We start from the raw sequence: 25,898 nt of genomic DNA, 5'->3' as shown, positions 1-25,898 counted from the left end.
CCTGAGTTCACGGAGCACGCAAGGGTGAGCCTTGGAGCAGAAGGCTCCTGGCGTTTATTGCCGGTGACACACGGCTCTTCGCCTTGTGCCAGCGGCGATACTCGGGGCTTGTCTGATGAGTCAGGACCTGCGGCAGGCCTGGCGCTAGCCGCGGGGCCGGAGGAGCTGGGCTCGCCCCGGGCAGGACGCGGTGGCAGTGGGGCCCTGCCTGGCACCGAACGGGGCTGACGTGGCCGGGCTGCGGCCGGGCCCCGCCGCGGGGGGACCCCCGTGGGGGGGGCGGTCCCGGGCCCGGGGCTGCCCTCTTCTCCTCTCCTCCCCGTATTCTTCCTGCCCCGGAGGGCCCTCTCCCCTCAGCCCCCTCAGGCTCAGCCCCTGCTCCCGGGGCGCAGCTCCAGGCGGCTCCTCCGCGCCCTCGGGAACCTCCGGGGCTGGGGCGTGGCGGGACACAGATACCGGGGCACAGATACGGGGACATAGATACCGGGACAGAGGCCGGCCCGGCCCGGCCCGGCCCTCCCCTACCGTCGCCCACCCCATCCCTCGCCCCTTCCCCGGGGCGGGCGGCGGGCGCGGCCGGGTGAGTCAGCGCCGCGCCGGGGGGGGCTCCGGGGCGGGGAGGGCCCGCCCGGGCCCGCCCGGCCCTACAAAACCCCGCCCGGGCCGCCGCTGGCCCCAGCCGCCGCTAGAGCCGCCGCCAGAGCCGCCCTGCCCGCCCCGGCCAGGTGAGGGCCCCCCCCCCTTGGCGCCCCCGACCCCCGGCAGCGGCGCGGAGCCGGGCGGGGGCAGGCGGCGGGGCCGGGGGGGTCGAGCGGGAGTCGGGGCAGCCGCTGCCACCGAGGGAGTGGGGCGGGGGTCGGCCGCCGCTCTCCCCTTCTCCTCCTCGTCTTCCTCTGGCCGTGCCCGCCCGTTGCTGTTTTTCAGCTTCCCCTTGGAGCGGCGGCTCCAGGGGCGCGGCTGCCCGGGGCGCTCGGTGTGCCCCGCAGCGGGACCGGGCGTGGCGGCAGCGCCCGGGAAAGAGGAACCGCCGGGCACCCCCGTTACCCGCTTCTCCTGGGGAAGGCAGGGCAGGGCTTAGCCCGAGTAACGCCACCGTACCCTCGGCTCGCTTTTCTCCCCCGGGAAAAGCGCGCTCATCCCGCCGTGCCGAGGCTGTGCCGAAGGCGGCCACGGGGCGCCCCCAGCCCGGCCGCGGAGCTCGGCGGGGGCGGGAGCAGAGGGGCGGCTGCCCCGGGCCGCGGCAGCGCGGGGGCGGCCCAGGCCCCCTGCGGCTCCTGGCGGCTCGGCCCGGCCCGGCCCGGCCCGGGCGTGGCGCTCCCGGCGCTTTGCAGAACCGCTCGGGGCTGGGAGGTGGCGGGGCACCTCCGCCCTGCGCCAGAGCGAGGCAGGGCATAGGAACGCTGCTGTCTGCTTTAACGGGAGAAAAAAGGAAAAGTGGTTTCTTTTTTTTGTTTGTTTTTTGTTTTTGTTTTTTTCCCCTCCAGGGTAGTTAGGCAAGAGCTAGTCGTGTTCTTATGCGTGACAGTTTTAATACTTTTTATTATTTTTTCCCCTGAGATAGGTTTTTTTTTCTGTAAAATATTTGAGGTGAAATAAGTTGAGTTCAAAGAGATAGAGAGCCTCATTCTTGTATGTTCAGTGCCCTCCTGGAATGGGACATCTCCTGGGTTATTAGTGCCTGTGGAAGAGAAGGGTTCTAGAATGGTTTGTGGCTGCATGGTTTAATAATTTTGAAGAGCCTTTTGTTTAAAGCTATTTTTTTCTCCAAGTAGTGACTTCAAACGTCCTGCCAAATCTTGCAGTGTGGTTTGGAGAGAGAGTAAGCCTGACAGATTTGTGCTGGCAGTTAGCACAAAATGCGCTGTAAATGAAATAAGCACCCAACAGCTTTCATTACATACATCAGCCACTGCAGCTCTTCCTCTTTCCCACTCTCCCTCATCTCCGTTGCCAGGCCTCGCCCTAGTTTGGAGACCTGATACAAATATGCTCTTAGTGAGGCAGTTTCCATTCTCTCATTCCGGGGATGCCGCTTCCTTGGCTCATGTGTATGGGAACACCCTTTGCTCATTCTCTGTCTACAGGGGTAGATTAAATTCTTAAAATGCTAACTCTGCTTATTGAGCAATGTAGTTGTTTGTGCATACCTGGCACTTTTTTCCATGGATCATGCGTGGGTTTATGTTTGCTTAGTTTTCCCCTAACATAACGTACCTGGGCTGCCTCTGGGATTCAAGGTATGGGGTTTTTCTGAGGGGATGCGGAGTATAGACTAGACCCAATACAATAATAGGTTTGTATGCCACTAATTACTGTTGGTGGTAAATGCAGATTGGGGTCAAAATAGTTGTTCATCACTTTTAGTAGAATAACAATTTGATTCAGGTTACGTAGTGCAAATTTATGAGTAAAACTGGCTATAGAAACTTGCCTGAAGTTATTGAAGTATCTGTTTACATTAGGAGGGTAGAAATGGATCCTTTCCAGCATAAGGAAGAACAAGTTGGTGCATGCATTTTCTATTTACATGCTCAAACCCAACCAGAACTTTTCAAATCTACATCGGATAGAATCAGTTCATCTGAAAAACACTTTTTTTTTTTTTGAGTCTGTTCTCAAATGTGATGGCCTTGCAAAGCAGGGTGTGACAAGAGATGCATTTGTTCTGAGCAAAGATCTTTCTCTGCAAAGTTTCTTGCAAAAACTCCCGTTTTTTCTGTTGCCAATGTGCCGCTGACGGACGGACGGTTGCTATAGCATTGTTGTGTGCTGATGACACGAACCTTCCAGCCCCAGCCCTATGTGAGGGCGTGTTAGTTCTGTTCCTGGATGCTGTTCAAGTGTTTTGTTCCAACAAGCCTGATTCAATGTGGTTTTTAATTGATTTGGAAATAGGAGTCTTGCGAAAAGCTTTGTGAAAGATTATACTGCAGTTGCTTTGCTTTGGTTTTCACTGGTGTTTTCTGGTTCTTTGTGGCAAGGAAGACTACAGGACTTCCATTGCTTATCTGTGGGTTGTAAAACTGTCCGAGTACAAAGGTCTCATTGTTAGGCACTTCATTTTATTGAAATAAACACGAAGAATTTCATAACTCTGGAATATGTCATCCACCTTTAAAGAGTATATGTAATTAATAGTGCCAATAGCTCATCACAACTTCTGCTGCCTATCTTTAAAAAGCTGGGTTGGATTTTTGCTCTGAAAAAGATTTATTCTCAAATAAGTTGATGTGTGACTGTGCTTTTCATTCTCTGCTGTTTTTTTCCTCCCCAGGATCTTAATTTCCTTTGAAATAGAGTTGCATTTTTTACTCATATACCTAGGTTGCTTCAGAAGATGGAAGGTTTTCTTGCTGTATTTTAAGTGAGGAAACGTGCAATTACTGCATTTCTGCTACAAAAGCCATGTAATTGTGTTTCTGCATTTTATTCCTAAAAGTAAAGATTCCACTGCTTTTCTCTTTTAAAAGAATGGGGAGGGGATTTCTAGGTGTTGAAACAAAGAATAAATACTTGCTCTACAGTTTCAAACAATCTCTGCTATTTAGAAACTATTTCTAACCTCTTGCTAAATTCTGGGGTCTCGATTCCAGATCTGATCATTGATTGGAGGGTAGTTTGGTTTGTCTGGGATGTTTGCCTGAGGAAGCCCCAACATCATAAAGAGTCATGAGTGATTTCAGACAATGACAACAAGTTCTGAAAACCTCTGGAAAGGGCACACCTAGGAGTTGGCTCAGAGGGTATACTACCTGGGCAGTGGATTGGGAACTGGTGACAGCATTGAAGTGAAGGGAATAGCTCCCGGTGAGACTGAGAATAATGCAATTTTGATTCTAGGTCCAGTAATCAGTTAGTTTAACGTCACTGATCTTAAGGTGTTACTGAACTTTCTCTCTTACCTCTTGTCAAACCAGTTCTTTTCCCTGTTTGATAATGCTGTCTCTACAGCTTGACTGTAGAGCTCCTGAGAAGCAAGCTTTGATTTCAATGGACAAATTAATGTTTGCTGCAGGTGCCAACCTGAGTGACTAGAAGGAAATGTGAATGGCAATATCCTTCCTTTCAGCAGAAGAATTTGAAAGCTGTCTTTTGGTACTGCATCAAGCCACTTAAATATTGCCTCTGGTGTATAATCGGGGGGGGGGGGGACGGACGGACGGATGACTTCTTCCTTAGTTGAGAGACCCTTCCAGTAAAACAGCACTACAGCCCTGGCAAACGTCCCTGCCCAGAAAGCAGAGCTGAAAATAAGCAGGGCGTTGTAACGTACATAAATCAAATTGTTGTTTGTTTTTGCAATGTGTCTGTCTCAGGGCTGTTTTTTTTCTGTTTTTCTTTACATGTCTTAGCAAGATGTTGTACAGTTTCTGGCAGTGGAGTGATGATATTGATTACCTTACCTCATAGACTATTATTCAAACTAACATTTTAGAATAGTCTTTGTTACCTGGTATCTGACAATCACGTTACTAATGGGCATTTGTAGCCTCGTCCTGAGGTTCTTATTACTGGGAAGTCACTATGATACCATATGATATTAGAGGCATTGTGGCCTGTGTCCAGGATTAAAGATTAAACAGTGTTATGATTTTGTCTGCATGGATATAAATAGTTTCAGTGTGTTTTTTGAGCACCTGAGGAATTTAGCATCTGATTTAAATGCTATTATCTGTTGCTGATGTTTGGATTTGAGCTGAACCAGGCTATACTCTTTCTACTTATTTTTCCTTGTACTGAGTTGTAGGTTCAGTTCATCTTCTTTCTAAGGTAGAGGTTATCCAGTTCCTAAGCAGCAGAAATTGTTTTATAAGAAGTAAAGAAAAATTTTTGTTGTACAATAAAGTGAAGATCTTTCACTGTTGCGTTAGTTGTAGTAGTGTGGCTTGGGAACTGTTAAATCAGCATTATTGCTGGGGATTAATAGAGGCATTGGATTGTGTCAGTCTCAGTGCTGCAGTGTGCAGGTCTATATAACATGCTGCTCTAACTGTAAATATACTCAAGTCTGCTTGTTCTATTTTTTTCTCTCCCTCCAGCATTCTTTCACGATGTCTACTGTCCATGAAATTTTAAGCAAGCTCAGCCTTGAAGGAGATGTAAGTATTATTATTCAAACCAGGAAAGTTTGTTTTACTTAAATGCTGTATCTTTTTTCTTTTACAGAACTCTTCCAGCAGTTTTGCTGAGCTGTACGGTTCACAAGATTCCACACATTTCTTCTACTTAGACTTATTTTGACTAAAATCTGGTCAGTAGTGGTCTGTTTTCAGCCACGAAGCTACTGTAAATCATAGGACAGTTGTATGAGGTGACTAATGACAGCTTGTCCAACTGGCCAGCAGCATGAGCAGTGTTCATGTGCAGTTTAATCAAAATGCTGGAAAATCACACTTTGTTTAATTTCTTATATTGCAACATTAGATGGTAGGGTTACCAGTGTACTGTCAGGATATTGTGCCATGAATTTGTGGTTCCGTGATTGGTACTGAAGAGGAAGTGAATCCCATCTATGCATCATTTCATCATGTTGCTTATAATCTTACTATACATTTAAATTTTATGACCAATAACTGCAGACCTGAATGTGGTACAAGCAAAATTTTTGCTGATTTTTGGTACTTGTGAAATAAGTTAGACCGTATGATCTCTGTGAAAGAGCTGATGAAAGTAACTAGTTAGTGTACTGTAAGTAACAAAGCTGATTTTGTGTAGCGAAAGTGGTCAGCTCTTCAGATTTCTTGTCCATTTTAATTTCAATGGGGAATTTCTTTTGGAATAATATTTGAACAATCTAGTCTTATGTGAGTAATTTCAAAAGTCAAATTTGAGTACCATCGCATGCCAGCATTTTCATCAGAAATCCTGCCTGCCACAGAGCTGAAGAAATTCCAGGTAACCTGTTCTGTAGGTCCTAAGTTGGAAGCCAGAATTGAGTAGCTAGTTCACATAAATGATTTGCCCAGTTCCATTCCCCTAAACAATGATTCAGCAAATTAACTCATGTTAAACACAGTATTTCAGCCATCCATTTTTCTCAGAACAGTTTTTAATTTTTGTGATATAGAATAGTCACAGCTGAACCCTATCTTCTGCAATAAGGGACTTGTGCATTCTGCATCATTGTTACAGCAACTGATTTGTTTCAAGACCAAAAAACTGCCTTTACTGACTGGCCTGCTTGCTTCGGACTCAGACTGCCTTCTCTTTCCTGTAAGGAAAGAGGGAGTTGAGGTGGAGTTAATCTGTGCTTGCCATTTCTGCATCTCTCCACAAGAGAAAATTGAAGGATTGTGACAGAGATCTTCCTGATATGCTTTATCATATCCTCTTTACACTGGAAAACGGAAGCCTGTATTTTAGTCATGACTGTATTAGATCACTTGCAGGGTGATGTCAGGCCAACTCATTTTTCAAACATGACTGTTTTGTTTTTTTGTTGTTTGTTTGTTTGTTTGTTTTTAAGGCAGAGAATACCAAACTGTAGGTATCCTGAAAGATTCATGGTTTTTGGAAGAAATTTTTGGGAGAAACCTTTTGAGCTTTCCTATATAACCTCTCATTGCTGTTTTGTTCTTCCCAGTATGGTTTAATTCCTCAAGCCTGGAGGAAGTAAACCAGTTGTAGGATGTCTGAAATAGGCTAGGTATGTGGGGAAAAACCAATCTTCGCCTGCTTTAGTCTGACCCAGACTGCTGGTGCATTTACACAGTAGGCTGAACTTTTACTGCCACATCCTAGAAAATTTTGTCGTGAACCAAATGCAAAGTCAGTTGGAAAAACTCTTCTGTCTGAAAACATACACTAGCTGTACTCTGGTACCAGAGTAATATGAGACCTCATTGTCTGGAATGGCTGTTTTTCATTGTCAAAATAATCATCCTGATAAGACCTTTGCATACTTCACTGAAGTACCAAAGAGTCAATAAACATTGCCCCAGAGAGTAAAACATCTTTGTGGATGCTGATTTTGGAGACGGTCCATTTACTGGTGGAGTAGCTGGCAGTTTTCTGTCTTTCCTGGATATGTATCTGCATGGCGCTTTCTGGGTCTTTGAATGGTGCCTGGAGATCTGAATCCAGCTTGTTACATGCACTGGGTGGAGAGACACCAAATGGCTCTGAGTGGCCCCCAGATGGCTCCCTCATTGCAAATATGCTATGTATGTGTTTTCTCGGTGTATGATGTGGTCTTGCAGTAAAATACTCTGTCCAAATGGCATATAAACTATTTAGAGCTGGGTGGAAGGAGAGGCACACAACTGTGCTCAACTCACCAGGTGTCTTACATCAGATTATCCAGCTGTGGTGGTTAAACAGGAGTGCTACATTGAGTTGTGCATGCGTGTACCAATGGGCATCAGTTTAGGAATCTTTCAAGCACACTGGTTTCTTTGAGACTGCATTGCTCATCTCCCTTTAATGTTTTTGTTAGCAATTCAGTCTGCTAACAGGAAAGGCTGTGCTTTGTGGTGTGGCTGTGGGCCAGACAGCAGTCAGTTGCAGCCAGACTGCTAGGTTGAGCTGATGGGAAGAGACCAGCAAGAATGGTTCAGTTTATCAGTGGTTTATGGACTCCCATCTCTGCAGAGTAACACAGACATTCTCAGGAAGGTATAGTGGCTACAGCCAGAGGAATCTGTTCAGGACAGCATGACCTCTACAGGACAGCATCAAATGTACTTTTGTTGTTGTTGTGTGTTTTTTTTGTTTTGTTTTTTTTTAAAAAAAAACTTAGAATTTCTTAGTTAAAATTTGTCCTCCTTTTAACAACTTGTCTGTAAAAAGATCTTCCAGGCATATTAAGATATCTTAGTCCTGTTTATGAACCCTGATTTCTGTTACAAGTTAGGGACTGAAGCAAATGTTTCCAGGGATCCTTACCAAAAAAGTTTAGTCACTCATTCACTTAGGGAACAGCTATGGTCATTTCAGATATTAGTCACTATGCATCTCTGCCAGAGTTTTAGCTCTCTGGACTCACCAGAATGGGATTTATGCATATTTCTCAGCCATTTATATGAAAATCTGTGGTTTAGTTTAACCTGCCCATGGGAGGTGATATGAGTTAATGTTACTTGCATTGAAGCAGCTGGGTAGAGCTCAGCTGCTATTCTCTTGACCTCTTGTTTGAAGCTACAGTCCTCTGGAGAGGGCAATCATAAACAGCTGATAAAATCTGGTAACTTCTGAAATGTTCCAGTAGTAGATACTCAGCAAACAAGTGCATTCTTAGCAGAGGTAATCTGAAGTGTTGTTTAGTTTTGTTGGCCTTGTGCTGGTTAAACCAAGCATCTGCAGGCACAGACTTTGAAAAGGAGATAGTAAGTAACTTGTGCTTTCTGGAAGTATAGGTTCAAAAAGATATATTTGGTGTTATGTTTAATGTCCATGAGATAGAAGATTAACAATCAGCAAGTCAGAACAAGTTTCGTGCTCTATCTCACTCTACTTATTTTTTTCATTGTAGCTGAAATCCCAAGTAACGTGTTGGCTTCAAATCTAAAATACTTCAGACTTTCACAACAGTTGCTTAAAATTTCTTTGAATTACCTTTATGTAGTCAGTTTCCTTCCAATCTAGCCAGAAAGCTCTAGATTTTAGAAAATCTAGGATTAGAAATAAATTTGGAGTGTGTTAGAGTTTTTCTACAGTAGTATCTATATGTACATATAGTATGGTAAAGTAAACATGTCTGAATGGATTTCTGGACAAGCTACATCTTGGAGAACAGAGTTTGGTGGCTCTTAGCAGAACTCAATCTTCATAAATAGCCCAAGGTAGTTGCATTTAAACATTTGGCTAAATAACAGCTAACTAAAGGAGGTACGTGTTGTATTAACTGCAATGAGAACAGCTTATATTGTTTAACTTTTCCTTTCTTTCTTTTTTCCATTCCTCCCCCCCCCCCCCCCCCCCCCCCAGCATTCTCTCCCTCCAAGTGCATATGCCACAGTTAAAGCATACTCAAACTTTGATGCTGACCGGGATGCTGCAGCCCTGGAAGCAGCCATCAAGACCAAAGGTGAGGACCATGGGCTGTGGGTTTGGTCCAGCTTGTAACTTAGAAATACAACTTACATACAAAAAGAAAAAAAAACAACGAAACAAAAGGTACAGCATCACACAACCAGCATTCCAACACTTTAATGTCCATAATCTGGATACCTGTTTTAGGCTTTGGATTTCTCAGACCTCACTGATGAAATCTTAACAGAATTAGATTTTGAGATATGTAAATGTATGTTTTAAAACATGTTTTAAAAGGTTGTACCCAAGAGTTGTTTGGATTATTGCTGAAAACACGCACTTCTTTTCTCTTGGCTTACCAGTATCTGAAATTCTACTACTTTTATGCCACTGAGAATGAAGTGTCAGCTTCTGTGGCAATGATTTGGGACCAAGCTCTGAATTACAGATTTCTATTGGATTGGACATTGCTTCCTTTCAGCTCTCCAAACAGCTGAAGAGGGATGGTTTGAACATTTTCTCTAGATTTTGAACTAAATGCTTGTGTATCTTGTAGGGGCCAATGTCCTAGAAATAGAGTCTAGTTTCTAAATGATGTTGCAATATTCAAGGAGCGAGGCAATATGTCAGTCCACTAGTTCTCTGAACCAGGCTCCCTGGCAGACTTACACATCCTTTTATCAGTGTCAGGATCCACCACTTCTACTGACTGGTGGGGAGACCATGATGAAGCAAAGGAGATGCAGCCCCATGGAAAAGCCTGCTGTACTGAAACGAGCAGGAGTACAGAGAGTGTGGGCTGCAACTCCAGAGTAATAATACATTGGTATTCCTGTGGTGGTGATCCTTGATCCTTGTCCTGCTCTAAAACAAAGAAAGGGTGTGTGCCAGGTTTTCCAGACTTTCTTGGGGCCTGAGAGGCAACACCTGGGCCTAGCTAGAACTGCCAAGTCTTTTGCCTATGCTTCAGAAGAAGGAGAAATTTAAAAGCCAAACAATTTCTCATCAGAAAGAAATGCTGAGTCTTCCATCAGTGCCAGCAAAGCACATATTGGGCTTGCTATAAAACGTAAAATAATACCCCTCTCTAACAAGCATGAGGCTCCCTTTCACAAGATTTCTTAATTTAACGGGAGAAATCTGTTGTATGTTCATTAAAGTAGGTTTAGTTCTGATTTTAAATGATTTTATGGACTGTTTTTTTTGAAAAGTTTAAATTTAAAAAAAAAAAAGTAAATGTTATTGTGCTTGGCAGAAGATGCTTTGCACGTATGTAGAGTTTTGTTTAGATTTAATATGTATATGAAATACATATTTTTACAATCCTTGGAGTAGTCTTTCAAGTTTTATCTTTTGTAGCAACACTACAGAATTTATATCGTATAGAGTCTTATCTCTGGGTAAAATTGTTTGGATATATCTTACACATTCTTATATAAACAATATGCATGTACAGCATTTGTGATAGGGGGGAGCCAGTTTTAAGAAGTTACCATTCAATTATCTAGTTGTTTCCCAGCAATGCAAACTCCCTGTATTAGTGTCATCTCTGTTTTGATGGTTGTGTGTTACGTGGGTAAAACTTAACCTTGATGGGTAAACAACAGATCTGTTTGCCTCGGGACAAAAACCTGGGGTAGAATGTCTGACTATTCTGTTCCATGTAATATCTCAGTACTCCAACATTCATTCACACTCTTCAGATTAATTCTTCAGAGGTTAGCCATCTATTTATCTGTTGCGGGATCTGTGAGAAATACTGTGGTGTGTTTATTGGGACTTAGATGCTATCTGCAAAAACTGTGCTGCACAAATACACTGCTCAGCCTTTTGCTGGGCTTTGACTGGAGTTGAATTTAGTGGAGGGTTGTTCTGTGTATCCAACAGCCTAGAAAGGGAGGTGTGCAGATATGGCTCTAGAGTATAGAAAAACTGTTGGCAGTTAGCAATAGTTTGAGCTAGAGTTTGCATAACGCCAGTAAATTGTTACAGTTCTGTCTTGTTGCATTTGTAGTAAATGTGATTGCTATGCCATTTTCACTTTTATAGTATTAAGGTTTTCTGTAGAGTTCATCTAGTGCCTTAGTATTTTCTTTTTAAGTGTTGTTTTGCTTCATAGGACAAGAAACCATTTAATATCTGTATAACACTCCATTATGCCTTTCGTGTTGTATAGATTAGCTCAGGTATATGAGCTTAAATAAAAGAAACACTAGTAGAGCATATGCTAGATTTCCTTTTCATTCTTTGTAGGAAAGAAGACGGCTAAAGTCTCTTTGTTTCCAAGTTACTCCCCAAAATTATGACTTTATGCATCTCAAATAGTTTAAATAATTTTATTGTCAGGCTAGTCTGTGAATAGTTCAATACTTGCAACTCAAACCACAGCCTTTGGTTGAGGTCTGTGGTATACCTTTTGATTCCCTGGCTGGCATAATTCAAACACAGGTTTTACTGTAGGAAAGTGTTTATGACGTGTGTGTGTATATATATATATAAATTAATTATGTTCAGAAATCATTGAAATAGTAATGAGGTGTAAACCATAGTATAGGTCTTGTGTAAAATTGAATTCACTTTTTTATGTGGTGTGTTCAACATGCCCATACCTTGTAGCAGAGTTTTTCTTGTTTTGAAGTAAAAGTTTAGAGGAAATGTGCTGGCATGCTGGTAAGGGGGGACTATGCCCAAAATCCACCAAACTGTATCAGTTGCATATTCAGAATATTAATAGTATCAGTAAAGAAATCTTGCAACATAGTGTGGGTTTGGTGCAATCTTACTAAGCAAAAAGCCAAAGCTCAAGTTATAGTCCTATTTTATCTGAGTTTTTCCCTTTAACTCTAATGGGATCAGGGTTTTATCCAAGGAAAATAAGAGAAGTCATTATCATGAGCTCAGTCGAATGGTCATAGGACTGTGTTGGTACCAGATCTATGATGGTTTTAAGGTCTTGCAAGGGCTAATTGCATACATCTCCCACTAATAACTGGAGCCAGCTACAATCCCACTTAATTGATGGGTGCAGGTTGATGATCTCTGTTGTACTTCAATGCTGTTAGGGCTGATAGCTTCTGGTGTTCTGTCCATTGTGCATTTGAAAATGAAATTGAAGAGAACAGACTTCAACTAAGTGAAGGAACGTAGGCCAGCTCTGGCAAAATAAGAATGTTTCCTCTGTTCTCACCTCCTCCAAGAAAATTAGGAGACTGTTCATATCCTCTTTTTCGTTCAGAACAATGCTGGTGCTGTTGTTTTGGCTTGCGGAAATTCAGATATGATGTCTTTTAACAAAGAAAAATTTGTATCTAACAGTTTGCGCATGCTCATTTCCTTTTTTTTTTTTTTTTTGGCTGATTGAGCCGTAACATGGTGTTCTTACCAACACAACAGATTACCTTGTTTAGGAGGAAAGTTGTCCTTTATTGGGGGGGGGTGGGGGTGTTGAAAGTATACTTTTTTATCTAGTATATTTCCATCTGGAAGGAACCTTCCTATTTAAAAAAAAAAAAAAAAAAAAAAAAGGTGAGCAACTTTGTTACTCATTGATAGAAATACACTGAAATCTATCCTGAAACTTCCAGAGACTTCAGTGAACAGCAGAGAAAAATGTTTGAGCAGCTGAAATGCTCCACCCCACCTCAGCAGATGTGAGTCAGCATCCTGTCCAGGCAGTACCATTCCCAAGTGTGCAGTCTGTAAAATGCCAGAGCAATGAGTTAGTGCATATTTCTATCCACAAAGCATTTGAATAAGAAATTTGGATGCAGTCATTTGTGGGCTTCTAAGCTATCACAATTGTCATAAAACTTCCAATGTCACTTATCAGTTTTCAATTGTTTAAATTTAGAATTTATTAAAATGCTTAAGAGGTTGTTCTATGCCTAAGCCCTGTCAAGGCTGAAAAGCTGTGTGCGTGTGTGGCCATTTCTGGACTGGGAGAATTTGCTTTATTTTGTAAAATGGAAACACTTTAAAGTGTTCTAGCTGTAGATTATGGTTGAAGTGTGTAGTCAGCATGTTTTCAGACCAAAATTTCTAACTAAGACGTATAATGCTTTCCAGGGCTTTTTGGTATTTGCAGGCCAAGCTTATGTGAATAAGAGCACGGATGTAGGTCTGCCTCGATATGAGCCAAGGACATGAGGCTATCAAGTACAGTATTTCCACGTGAAAAATGTGGGCAAGAGGGAGACAGGAAGCTGAATCTTTTGGACTCATCTCGTTTCAGATTCTCTAACTAGGAACTACAAATTTTTTTGCAAAATTCACTATGATTTATTATATAATATCTATTGCAGTTGTCTCAAGCTGCTGTGAGGTTGCTTTTGGTATTAAGGAATATAAATGTAAATGGTTTCTGGCAGGGATCTGGGATCTGCTAGTAGCTGCTGATGCATTCTGTACTTTCTGGTTTCTATCAAAAAAATCATCAGTTATGCTAATGTGTGCACAAATGTGAAAGAAGCTATTTGTAATGTTTGTAGTAAATGTAGAGACCTGAGTCACTCTGGGCTTGATCTGATGTCTAGTTTAGAACCTCGTATTTGCTTCAAAGCCTACCATGCAATTCACTATTTAAAAAAATATATATTTATATATATGCACACATCATCTTTCTGTTGCAGAACATGCACTGTATTAGTCTTAGATGTACAATACTTAGAAATAGTTTTTCCTTTTCTAAGCTTGTAGTTGAACGTCAGTGCATGGATTTGGAAAACTTCACTGAAATTCATTTAAAGCTAAACCTTTATTGATGCATTGTTCATCTACTAAAATAGAGGTTGGGATTTTGAGCACACAAGTCTCTAGCCAGCTTAATTAAAGCTCAGTGCAAATCTTCTAGTTGTGATTAAAAAACAAAAAACAAACAAAACATACAATGTTCCTTCCAGTGTGGAAAGAAACAAACAAACAAAAAAAAACACAACAAACTACTATTCAAACTACTACAGCTGGGAGAATACAGAGTATACTGTTTTATTTTCCCCATTTTTATGTTTGGAGTGTTAGTCAAATGACTAGAGGGTGAATTAGAAGATATAACTGTTTTATTAAGAAGCCTTAATTGAAAACACTGAACTCAAATGACAGGGTAGATTTTAATAAGTTTAAATTTGTTTCAGTTTTAAAGCCTGTGTTCTTGAGCAACGTGCTTTGCAGAGTACTGAGTGAACACAAGTGAAGCAGAAACAGAAGCAGCAAAACAGGTCATGGACTAGACTTTGTTGATGTGTTTACTTACCTGCGCACACAAAGATCTGCATTGCGTTGAAAATCTGGTCTGTCTCCAATGCCAGGGCATTATATATACCAACTAATAAGGGTGACCGAACTCTGCTCCAGACAGTTCATATGCTATGTTTTGAGTGTCAGAGAACATACTAATACAAAGGGAAGGGTAAAAAGAGTTTCCTTAACTCTTTGTCTTATGTCTTTGTAGGTGTGGATGAGGTCACCATCATCAACATCCTGACAAACCGCAGCAATGAACAGAGGCAGGATATTGCTTTTGCCTATCAGAGGAGAACAAAAAAGGTATCAAAACTTGCAGAAATACCAATTATTAATTTTGTGGATAGTTATTAGATTTTCAGGCCTTGTACATCTCGCAGTTAACTTGGAATAAGCTGGAGATAAATACTGTTTGGTTAATTTTTTCAGTGGAAGATGCATTTATTGTGCCCATGTGTTACAGTTTAGGACTGGTAGTATTCCAAATAGGTTAAATAGGTACAACTGAGACTGAAACCTGTTGGAGATGGTGATTTCCTAGCACTTACAGAAATCATGATGGGTAACACATCAGCCATCCAGCCATCAAGATTCCATGCTGAAATGTGTTCAACAATAGTGAAAAGCCATTGACAGCAAGTGTCTCAATTGGAAGGAAAAGGTGAAAAGTGATTGTTTTAGGGGAGATACATATATTGTTAAGACAACTCAGCATAAAGAAAACATTCAATTTCTGTTCACAGGTGTAGTTTAAATGAGAAAAGACTGCAGTCAGTTGTGCTACAAGTGCTGCAGATGTGGAACAAAGTGATGTAATGAGCTGAACTAGGTACTATCCTGTCAGAAATATTGTATGCACTGATCTATTGATGGAGAGAAATCTGTAAAATAATAAGCTGCAGTCTGCATAATGAGTCCTTCTGTCTGGAAGGCAAGAGATGTTCTCTTGACTTTTGAAGTTGAGAGGCTTATCATAATTTAAGTTTTATGCTCACGTAAAAGAAGAAACTTGTGTAGAGTTGGAATTATGATGAATGTATCTCTTTCAGGTTTGCCAGACCCCAAATGGTAGTCCTCCAAGCCAGAATGCTCATCCAAAAACACATGTAAATTTGAAGTTTAGTTTTGTAAATTCACCAGCTGTTATGCATGGCTGATATAGGCACATAGGTTGGACACATGCATGTGTGCACGTCTGCACCTTGGCAGTCACTTCCTGTGGGCAGTGGGAAAATCTTCCATATAAGCTGGACCCTAGTAGTCAAGTGTATCACTCTAAGCTCTGTTAAATGTTTTGCATGACCACAAAAATGCACAGTCAAGAAAATATGCAACTTCTTTCATGTAATTATTTTATCTCTTCCCTTACCTTTTTTCCTTGCTGCAACCCAAAAGCAAACTGAATTTATCAAGTATAACAAGTGCCAAAGGATAAATAGCTATAGAAATAACGGAAATCTGCATTAGAAACCACCCAGTGAAATAAACAAGTGAATGGTAGGAGAGGAGAAAATGGAATACAAAAAGACATATCTTGTTCAGTGATGCAGGTATATGTTCCAGGGAAAGTATCTCATGGATTTCTTTGGCAATACATTGTGCTAGGCTGCTCATTTTGTGTGTTGCAGGATTTCTCAATAGATTATTATAATAAATAAAAAGTTGCAGATCTAGCCCCATTTTCATTCCTATGAGTTGAGCTATGTTTAATGGGAACTACTGGTAATCTTGAGGAATGGTTGGATCTATGCAATCCTTCCCCATCACAAGCATTAATGGAACTACCTGTGACTACTGGGGGTTCTGCATGTGTCTCTCTCCAAAGCTTCATGTGTTTCTGGTCATTCCTAACTGCCATCAATGATCTCTAAGTTTGAAATGATCTGCTAATATCCACATGCTCATTTGGAACACTGAGTAAATCATCAATTTATAAATAGCAAAGAAAACAGTTATCTGTCCATTGCCTGCTATGTGCTTCTCTCCTAGAGCACTCCTAGTTGTGGCTGAGGATTGCAGAGTGGAGCCCCTGCTTTCCTATGTGCGGGGAGAAGTTCTTATCTTTCCAGGAGCCTGCTCATATGAGGGCATGTTCTTGATTCAGTTTAAGGTGTTTTGTTGCAGTTAGTTTGGTAACTTATATTCTATTGATTTGTATTTCCTTCAGCCTTCACACGAAAGTGCAAGGATTGCAAAAACTTTACTTGTTTAATTGTAATTCATGTCATTGTTAAAATTCAATTTAGAGGTATGTGGTTATTTTCTGTTTCAGTTGATGTCTGAAGAACCTGTTTTCACACAAATAAATAGTGAAATCTTGTATGCAAACAATGTGTACTAAAATATCTGTTGGACTAAAGCAGCTAGATGTCCAAGACTCAATGTTGTGGTCAATCCATGCAGTAAATGCATAAAGTATTAGCACATATTAGCATCCTGGATTAAATTGGTGACTTTGGAAATAAATGCCTTGGCTGTTTATCTCTCTGGTACAAACTTATTTGCAGTTTTGCTGAGGCTACCTTATCTTCCTTCTTTTCTCCCCTGCCCCTCAATCTCACAAATTGTTAGTGTAGAAACCAGCAATTGAAAAGCAACAACTCTCCTCTGAGTGCCATGTACTTACCTTCAGCTTAGGGAAGGTATTGACCTGTGTGGACTCCAGACTTGACTCCAGGGATTTGAGCTTTGGAACTACACTGCAATGAAGCTGATCCTAACATTATTCAAGTTACATCTGAACTCCATAAAAGAGGAAATGTCACTGACTTTAATGCAGACCTGCATGCATCCTGTGAAGTGAATATACGTGTTTCTTCCTCTAGGATTGACTGGTGATTAACAATAGACTTTGGATACACAATTCTGATAGTTTTCTTGAAGATCAGGATAATTTTTCTGCCCTTAAGGATCATTCTTTTTCTCTTCAACCAGCTGTTTGGGAACTGGGCCTTTACAGTGGAATAACTGCAGTCAATTTTCCAATGTGTCAGCTAATATAGGGTTGTGATAATAAGAAAAACACAAATAATATGGTGCTACAGGGAAAACTGTGAACATATGATGGAGAAACCCTGACTGTAGGGAGTCATGCTCAGATCTGTCAGTGCTTATTAGATCTAACAAAGTGTCTGTGCTTCAAGACCGGAGCTGAGTTGTTCAGAGTCACTTGGATGTCTTTGCATAATGCTTCCCAGCACTTTGCCAGCCACCAGTGAATTTCTTCTTATATTCAAAGGATGAGAAAATTTCGATTTGCCCTAACTTCATTTTTAGGCTTTCACAAAACAAAAGCTCTTTATGTTCTGTTTTCTTGTCTGTTGTTTAAGAAACACTGTTGCAGGCTTGGAGATTTAAAGCACTACAGGCTAAATTCACTGGAGATCAGAAGTGAGCTTTAATTTTGTCCTTCCATCCTGTCTCCTTTTTCTTTACAGGAACTTTCAGCAGCACTCAAGTCTGCTCTGTCAGGTCATTTAGAGGCAGTGATCTTGGGCTTGCTGAAGACACCATCACAGTATGATGCATCTGAACTGAAAGCTGCCATGAAGGTAAATGAGATTTGTAATTTCAGTCTGTTAGTCTGATGTCACTATGTCAGGAATGAATATGGTCTTTGTATTCAAGGGCAGTTTTCAAGTAAGTCCATTTTTTTATTTTATTTAATTATTTTAGTTTAGTACTACAGTTTAAGCATCCATCTGCAAGGCATCCAAAATCTCAGTGGGAAATTTAAAGAAGTTCTGTGATTTTTCATGTGATTTTTAGTGTTAATTAAATCCTCTTTTTAGGAAAAAAAAAATGAGTCAGGTCAGGTGTAACTGATAGGTTGCTATGACTAGTTGTTGCTCTCATGACTGTTCTTTAAAACAATGTACAGGTTCCTAGTACAAAAAAAAAGATAAGAGAGCAGCTGCTAGCTGGAGCTATTAAATCCTCTGCATGCATTTATAGGCTGAAAAAGTAGTTTGCAGTTACTGGGTCATATCACTGATTTTGGAAGAACATTGTGTACCAGGCCTACACCTACGTAGAACATGTGGAGGAGGAAGGGGCATCAAAGCATTCTTGGAGCAGCAGTAACTCACTGAACTCAGTCCCCTACAGTCACACGTAAGCATAGAATAGGTCACTAGCTGAGAAACATCTGCTCTGCCAGCCACTGAAGCAAGACTTTGAGAGGTGCTCATGCCAGTGCTTTCACCTTTCTAAGCAAACTAAAGTTTGGAGCTTGTATTTATAATCATCCCTTAAATTCCAAATATTCTTCATGAGGTTCTTTTTTAATACATAAAAAAACCAAGTATTACAATTTATATGCTGAAACTCAGAACAAGACAGAGACAATTTACTGATTTGTCCAGACTATGAAAAGCAAGTAGAAAAAAAAAAATGCCAGTACTGATATGGTAACCTTTTAATGGGGGACCAAATCCATTCTTTGAGCAAACAGATGCTGCCCTCTTCTGGTTTAAGTCCAGGCTATCCAGATTTTGCTGTAAATCTAATGTGTGTGTGTGTGTAACATATGCCACATTATGGTTAGGATGACCATATACTTCAATCATTTCTGCTGCATTTACCACCTGAATACCAAACCATTACCTTAGAGTAGCTATAGGTACAGAGTATTATATTCTCTTAAGTCAGATATTCCCATCTCCCAAGCACTCCGTCTACTGTTCTGAGTTTGCTTGAGCTTAAGATCGATTTGATTATTTTCTTAACTTTGCTTTCATAGTGGGAGAGGTGTCTGGAGGAAGGTAGGGAAGAACAAATTGGTTGCTGCCCATTTGCATGCTAAGAATCAGAGTTTCATCCTGTGCTCTCAATACAAAGAACCACACATAGTCTGCAATAAGGTGACTTCCAGCAGTTGCGGTGGTGGTGGTGAGGTCGCTGAGTGTTACAGACACTTGTGAGAAATGCACATTGCCCAGAGATAATACTTGCAACAAGATCTCAAAGCTATTAGAGAAAACTAATATTTGGCAAATAGAAATGTTCCCTCTGGGGTTTTTCTGACCAATTAGAAACATCTATACAGTTACCAAAAATATCCTTGAATGGTTGTGAAACTGTTAAGAGTGGAAGAAAGCAGAGAGGATAGTGAAATATCTGTAAAATATTTTGAAACTGTTCAAGCATGTCTGTTTATTTCTAGCAACTAACTGAACTACATATGTGTTCCAGGGTCTGGGAACTGATGAAGACACTCTCATTGAAATCATCTGCTCACGGACAAATCAGGAGCTTAGTGAAATTAATAGAGTCTACAGAGAAAGTCAGTTCATTTTGAAAATTTCAATGCATTATGTTTGTACATGAAGCTACTTGGATAATATCACCTTTGTATTAATTTCATTGAATTTCTTATACCATGTCTGCTTTGATTCTCTGGTGTTTGGGTATAAGAAATTTTAAATTGGCATGTTGGATGTTAGTGTGTGTATATAGTTTCATCTGTTGCTTGGTAGCAAATAAGTTGGAGAACATTCACTACTCATCTAAGTTACGTCTAAATGTTCTTTTGTAAGCTACATACATTCTGTGCATAGTGATAGAGTCAACGATGAAAGATTTATGGATTCTAGGATCAGTTATGCTATAAATAGGTGAATTTGAAATCCCCTAAAGCATACTTAGAAGTTTTTTGGTAGACCTGCCAGAAAAGACATGAAGTAAAACTTCGTAAAAGTATATATTCTCTTTTTCAACTTTTCTAAAGCATTTTATCTGATTTAAGGTATAATTCATAGTTGATTGTAAGGAGATGCAACAGTGACCTAAGGTCCATCTTAAAAAATTCCTTTCCTTTAATATTCATAATATTTTCACATTGGCCATTCTGTTTGTGTTCATTGCAATTTGTAGTGCAGCTGTCCAGTACCTGTTTGTTTCCCTGAGCTTCAGAACTGAGCTTCACCAGAAATAGATTGAAATGGAGAAAATTGCTCTGTGCTAATGCTTAACTGTTGTCAAGCAATTCCACTAAGACACTGGTAGAATCAAAAGGGACAAGCAAAAACAATGTAGTCTTAATGACATATATTGAAAAAACTATGTAACAGTGAAGAGAATGTTGCTACTGTAGATGAAATTGCTGTACAACAGGAGAGAGAATGTGATCTTGTAGCAATAGAGTATGATCACTTGGAAAACCACAAAGATGTTGAGATACCATACTGGAATCATACGCAACATTCCTTTGTTCTATCATAACAGCTTTTGTCTTCTGCATTAAACTTGTAATCGTAGTTGTCTAATCGTAAATCCATGAGTGGTGAAGGTCTAAATGCTACGGCTGGCAAACAAGTAGTCATTGATAACTAAGATCGGTGTAGTAGTATATTCAGCTTAAAGCAGAATTCCCTTCCTTTTAATATCCTAAGGCTCTCCTGTTATCTTTCCACATCAGAAGGTAGGCTTTGTTGACATGGGAACTCCAGAAACTAGCTGATAAGTGTTTTTTCTTTTGTATGGAAGCATGCATTTTCCTTGCTTTCCATATATGATTTAGATGGTAGTTGTTTGTTGGTGTGCATAAAATAAAGTCATCAGGTAATGTTCTTGTAACGGGGTATTTGTAGGATACCTTTAATTGAAAAAGAATTTTTTGTTTTCTAGTGTACAAGACAGAACTGGAAAAGGACATTATATCAGACACATCTGGTGACTTCCGCAAGCTGATGGTTGCCCTGGCCAAGGTGGGTCTTTTCATGTCTTTCTGCTTTTCCTAATGTGCCTGCCCATTGGTAGTTGACTGATGATTGCCAGTAAAACAATAGAATTTCTGATTCAATTTTAAATTTCCGTGTATTTTCAGTCTTTTGAAAATAAATAAAAATAATTCAAATGTTGAAGGACAGTGTATATTGACAGGAACACAGTGTTCATAACAGCTTCATAAGCAAAGCATAAGTTTATTCATAAGGTGAAGCATAAGTTTACTCATTTAGCAAACACCGATTAATAAAACAAAAGAGAAAAGAAAATACGCATATAGTAAATTGCTCGCAATCTATTAAACGTCTTCTAAATCCTGCTATCCTCATTTGAAGGGCAAAAGATGTGAAGATACTTCTGTGATCGACTATGAACTGATTGACCAAGATGCTAGGGTAAGTGCTGGTAAGAACCATGAAATGTCTCAAGTTGGTCAAACTTACAGAGATACTCAGAGTACAATTTATGTGAGAACTAGAAGCATTTATGAAGACAGGTGTGTATATTTCAGATTGTCTTGCTTAGCAATGTTTGCATGCTATCAAGGTATTTGTTACTTGCTATCTTGATAACAATTTTCACGGGCTACTTACCTGTACAGAAACTCTCTGGTATTTCTTTTACGCACATAGAAAATGAGACCCTTTAACAAAAGGGAACATCTTGCAAAGACTGGCAATCAAAAAATTGCAAAAGATTTAGAGAGAGGGATTATTGAACTTAGTGGCTGTGTAATGCTTGTTGATTACACTTGTAAGTTATCAAAAGTAGTTCTGCTGAGGTAAACAGAGCTAAATACAGGGTAATTGCTTTCTATTTACCTCTACTTACAGTTTTAGTCTTGGTTTTGGGTTAGATCTATATATTTTGTCCTTACTGGTCTGCCCAGCCATGTGTCCTTTTGTATTTCTCCCACTGACACAGTTCCAGTAGTGCTGTTTTTCCAGTCATTGTATATATTTGAGATGTTTTTTGTGTAACTCATGATTTTGCTTTTCTTTCTAAACCCAGGAACTCTATGATGCTGGTGTGAAGAGGAAGGGAACTGATGTGCCCAAATGGATCAACATTATGACTGAAAGGAGTGTTCCACACCTGCAAAAAGGTACTGTTCAAAAGACGGATTTTTTTCCCTATAAGAGAAAGTTAGAGCAAAGTGGTAACTATTTTGTCCCAAAGGTGATTGAGATGAGTGTGAAAACTAATAAAACAAGGAAATCTTACTCGTATACATGTTGTTACAATTTTTTTAAAGTATCTGTGGATGTGTTAATCTCACAATTTGAATATATGTAGAGCTCTTTTTTACATTTTTTTACGATTTTTTACAGTTTTTTTTTTTTTTGCAACAATTGCCCAGTGGTATGCCATGTACATTGAGAATGAACACATTACAAATCTAGAAAGTGGGGTTGCGTGAGACCTTGAAGAGGTCCTTTAACTTTTCATTCTGTTCCAGGGTAGGTTAGCTACATCACACGTTTAAATTTGACATTGAAGGCCATCAAGCAGCTTCTGTAAGCACGTGGGAAAGCCATTTGAATATTATTTTCAGGAGCTAAATCACTGTTGTTTCTAAAAATACTGGTGACAGGACTAAGATGGTATTCTGGATGATTGTGGAGGTATTCAAGGAAAACAAAAAGATGATAGCATGGGAACTTTATTATCAGCTGGCAAACTGGCTGTACTTAAGAGAGAGTTCTCAGAGGGACTTGGACAGATAACTCTGCAGATAGCTCTGCATTGCTCTATCTGCATTTTTGGTTTGGGTGGTTGCTTTTACCAACTCTTGGTTTGACTTTGATTTCATCTGCTTTCTTTCTTGTAATAGTGTTTGAGAGGTACAAGAGCTACAGTCCATATGATATGTTGGAGAGCATCAAGAAGGAGGTTAAGGGAGATCTGGAGAATGCCTTCCTTAATCTTGGTGAGTTACTCTGAAGTAGAGTCTACCTTCAGATAGTATCTTTTTCAGTGCACTTGCAGCATACTGGGATGAGAATAGGGCCCAGCTTCTTCTGTATCTCTGGAGGAGAAAGAAACTAGAAGGGCTGGCACTATTGGGTCCATTTGCATATTTTAGGACATTACAAGTATTGAGAAGTAGCAGATTTTTGCCCTCTGCAAAATATATCTTGATTGCCAAATGAAAATGAAAAGGCACGTTTTGTGATCTGTTGTTAGTTTAAGCCTCAGTATCACAGAGAAGTTAATGTTTATTTCCCCCAAACGCAAAAGGTTGGAATTCTAGCTGGGCACATTAAGTATTCAACATGGACATAGGCTGGAGATTGAGCGGTGTGTGTATGTGAGGGAAGACAGGATGTGGAGGATACTGGGTGGCTGCTATTGTGGTATGTGATGAAAATGACTAGGATATTGCCTGGTTTCATGGGACATTTTTTAAGAAGAGAATTCATTTCAAACTGAGGGAGAAACAAATTGTTTAAGGAAAATGCAAAACAAAGACAGGATAACCTTGGAAGGGATACTTAGCATGGATTAGCATACAATGAACATGTTCGGAAAGAAGTTGTTTATAAAAGTGAAAGACTTAAGAATGAAATTGTGTGTGGAGGAAGGCTAGCATTCAGAGATGATACTAATGATGGAGGGAAATATTTCTCAGATTATAAGCATTTGTGCTTCAATCACAAGCTTAGCCAAACAACTTGTAAGCAACCTCAGCTAAAAATGATGACTCCATGTCCCTTTTTGGAGAAACTATTGGTGGAAACCTTATTTTGACTACTTAGCACGTCTTTAAAAAGACTCCAAGATCCTGTGTTCTGTTCTTCCATGAATGGGCAGGATGTGTACCTATTCATCATCTTTCTCTCTTCAGTCCAATGCATTCAGAACAAGCAGCTGTATTTTGCGGACAGGCTGTATGATTCCATGAAGGTAGGGAAGACTGTTCATTCTTACTACTCATTATCTTCTAGCCATTGTTTCATCAAATTTTTATTTGTTAGATAGTTTTATTCATATGATGTGTAACTGGCATGTGGATGAATGAACCAAGACTTAATATTGTTCAAAAGCATTCTTTAATAGCTATGCGCATCTGGTGTAGGGAAGTACAGGGGAGGGTCACGTAATAATGATCCCATTAGATTAGTTGACTGTTTTTGCAGGTAAACAAGAGCTGATAGCAGAAAATTGCAGAAAATTTGTTTATTGAAATGCCAAAACAGATAACTGAATTTGCCTCAAAACGTTTTCTTGAGAAAAGGGATGAAAGAGAAACACCTCGTGATAGCTGTTAGACAATACCAGAAAGAAGACCTCCTGGTAAACCGGAACTGCGGATTGCAGTCTAGGTAGCTAGATTGGTGTCTAGAAGTTGGTCAAACACTGCTGATGAGAAGGGTATGTTCATGCTCAAATTCCTGGATCACAATAATGACTTTAGTTAGGAGGTGTAATTCATTGGATCTTTTATTGATGCATCTCAGTTGCCTGTAGTTCGTTGTTTTTCTATCAGTTACAGCATCCTTTCATGCGTTTCAGCTCTTAAAGTTCAAAATGTGAATGTGCTTGTAGGGCAAGGGAACCCGTGACAAGGTCCTGATCAGGATTATGGTCTCACGCTGTGAGGTTGACATGCTGAAAATTAAGAGTGAATTCAAGAGGAAATATGGAAAATCCCTCTATTATTTCATCCAGGTAAGTTTTCAGCTTTTTGTTTGTATTAATTGTGTGGACGTTCGTAGTGCTCTTCTTTGGGCTAATTCTACCATTAGAATTCATGGGAAGTCTTTTAGAGGCTGCAGTGAGAATAGTAGGTCATTACCAATTATCAATGCCCAGTAGAAAAACCCACCTTAAACTTTCAAGTCTACTGCTGGTACAGTTCCTGGCAGCCAATTGACTGTTATGTGTGGGTTTTGTCCAATGAGTTGATGTATTATAAAATAAAATTCTGTTCACCCATCTCTATTTCAGACTAAAAGAAAAAAAAATTGCTCTGGGATAACACAAATCATCTGAATTGTTGTTATCTTTCATTCCAGTGCCCAAGGAGAAGGCTTTTTAGCCAGATATTTTGTCCCTTTGTGTGATTGGGCAGAGGAAATATTAAGTGATAGGTTTTATTTAATTTGGGGTATAGGTAAAGAGCTTGTACGTCTGTTTAAAAACTGTTCCTATATCCACCCTTCCATCAGCAAGATACATTCTTCTTTGTTCAGATGTAGTTGCAATCAAAACCTCAAGCCCAAATCTTTTCCTAAAGATGTCAATTTGAAACTATAAGGAAGTTTTCAAAATTGTGAATTTAATGTATAATTTTTGCGGTGATTAGTGAAAAGAAACAGAATCAAGTCATTCAGCTTTCCTTTGTTGTGTTACTCCTTTTTGTACCAAAATTTCCTGTATTGACCTTGCATATGTTTTGCAAAAATGATAAGTAATTTCAATTCACATATAAGTAAAACCCAATTTTGACAGTCTACTCCAGGCTGGCAAGGCTTCAGCTGCAAAACAGTCAGTCCCACATGTTTAGAATATAATGTGTATGCCTTCATATTTTGCAATTGTTTCTTAATTTTTTTATTTTTATTTTTTTTTGCTTTACAGCAAGACACAAAAGGTGATTACCAGAGGGCACTGCTGAACCTGTGTGGTGGAGAGGACTGAAAACTGTGATGGAAGGAATCCAAATCAAGAGACATGCTTTTTCTGCTCTTCCTATTACTGTAACCCTAGGAAAAAATGACTTGCCTGGCTAACCTTGACTTGCCTTTCTATCTGCAAGACCACTGTTATAGTATGCTTTCCAAGTGCTGTTTGCACTTCTCTCAGCAGCAGTGCTCTGCTTGGTTCTCCCAAAGTCCTTAACAGCATAAAGCCACACAAACTAACGTTCCAGAGATAAGAGGTTGAAAGTGCTTCTGAAAGACTGCCTCTTTGTGCAATGTTTCTAATAAAACGTAAATAAAACTGAAGTTTTACTTTAA

At 40.1% G+C, this 25,898-nt stretch overlaps 2 protein-coding genes across 4 annotated transcripts; one reads left to right on the top strand and one right to left on the bottom strand.

The window, feature by feature from the left end:
- Positions 1-620: 620 nt before the first annotated feature.
- On the top strand, positions 621-25,898 carry ANXA2 (annexin A2). Of its 3 annotated transcripts, none has more exons than XM_050713028.1 (14): positions 621-725; positions 5,040-5,099; positions 8,926-9,025; positions 14,417-14,511; positions 15,258-15,314; positions 17,646-17,759; positions 19,402-19,492; positions 20,836-20,915; positions 21,270-21,329; positions 21,946-22,039; positions 22,769-22,864; positions 23,783-23,841; positions 24,484-24,606; positions 25,519-25,898. In XM_050713028.1, the coding sequence occupies exons 2-14, from the start codon at positions 5,052-5,054 to the stop codon at positions 25,576-25,578; spliced, it is 1,077 nt and encodes a 358-aa protein (XP_050568985.1). In that variant the 5' UTR covers positions 621-725; positions 5,040-5,051; the 3' UTR covers positions 25,579-25,898. The 3 variants fall into 3 exon arrangements, with proteins under 3 accessions (XP_050568985.1, XP_035409987.1, XP_035409985.1); XM_035554092.1 differs by lacking the exons at positions 621-725; positions 15,258-15,314 and adding exons at positions 3,280-3,407; positions 4,016-4,095; XM_035554094.2 differs by lacking the exon at positions 15,258-15,314 and having other exon boundaries at positions 692-725.
- On the bottom strand, positions 686-3,407 carry LOC126913439 (basic proline-rich protein-like). The gene is made up of 2 exons (XM_050713042.1): positions 3,277-3,407; positions 686-1,431 (listed from the first exon to the last, which is right to left on the bottom strand). Exons 1-2 carry the CDS (start codon positions 3,314-3,316, stop codon positions 686-688), a joined length of 786 nt encoding a protein of 261 aa, XP_050568999.1. The 5' UTR covers positions 3,317-3,407.

This window comes from Cygnus atratus, chromosome 11 (genome assembly GCF_013377495.2).
Source record: "Cygnus atratus isolate AKBS03 ecotype Queensland, Australia chromosome 11, CAtr_DNAZoo_HiC_assembly, whole genome shotgun sequence".
NCBI lineage: Eukaryota > Metazoa > Chordata > Aves > Anseriformes > Anatidae > Cygnus > Cygnus atratus.
The sequence above is the reverse complement of the archived record's forward strand: the minus strand, read 5'-3'. Positions and strand labels throughout refer to the sequence as shown.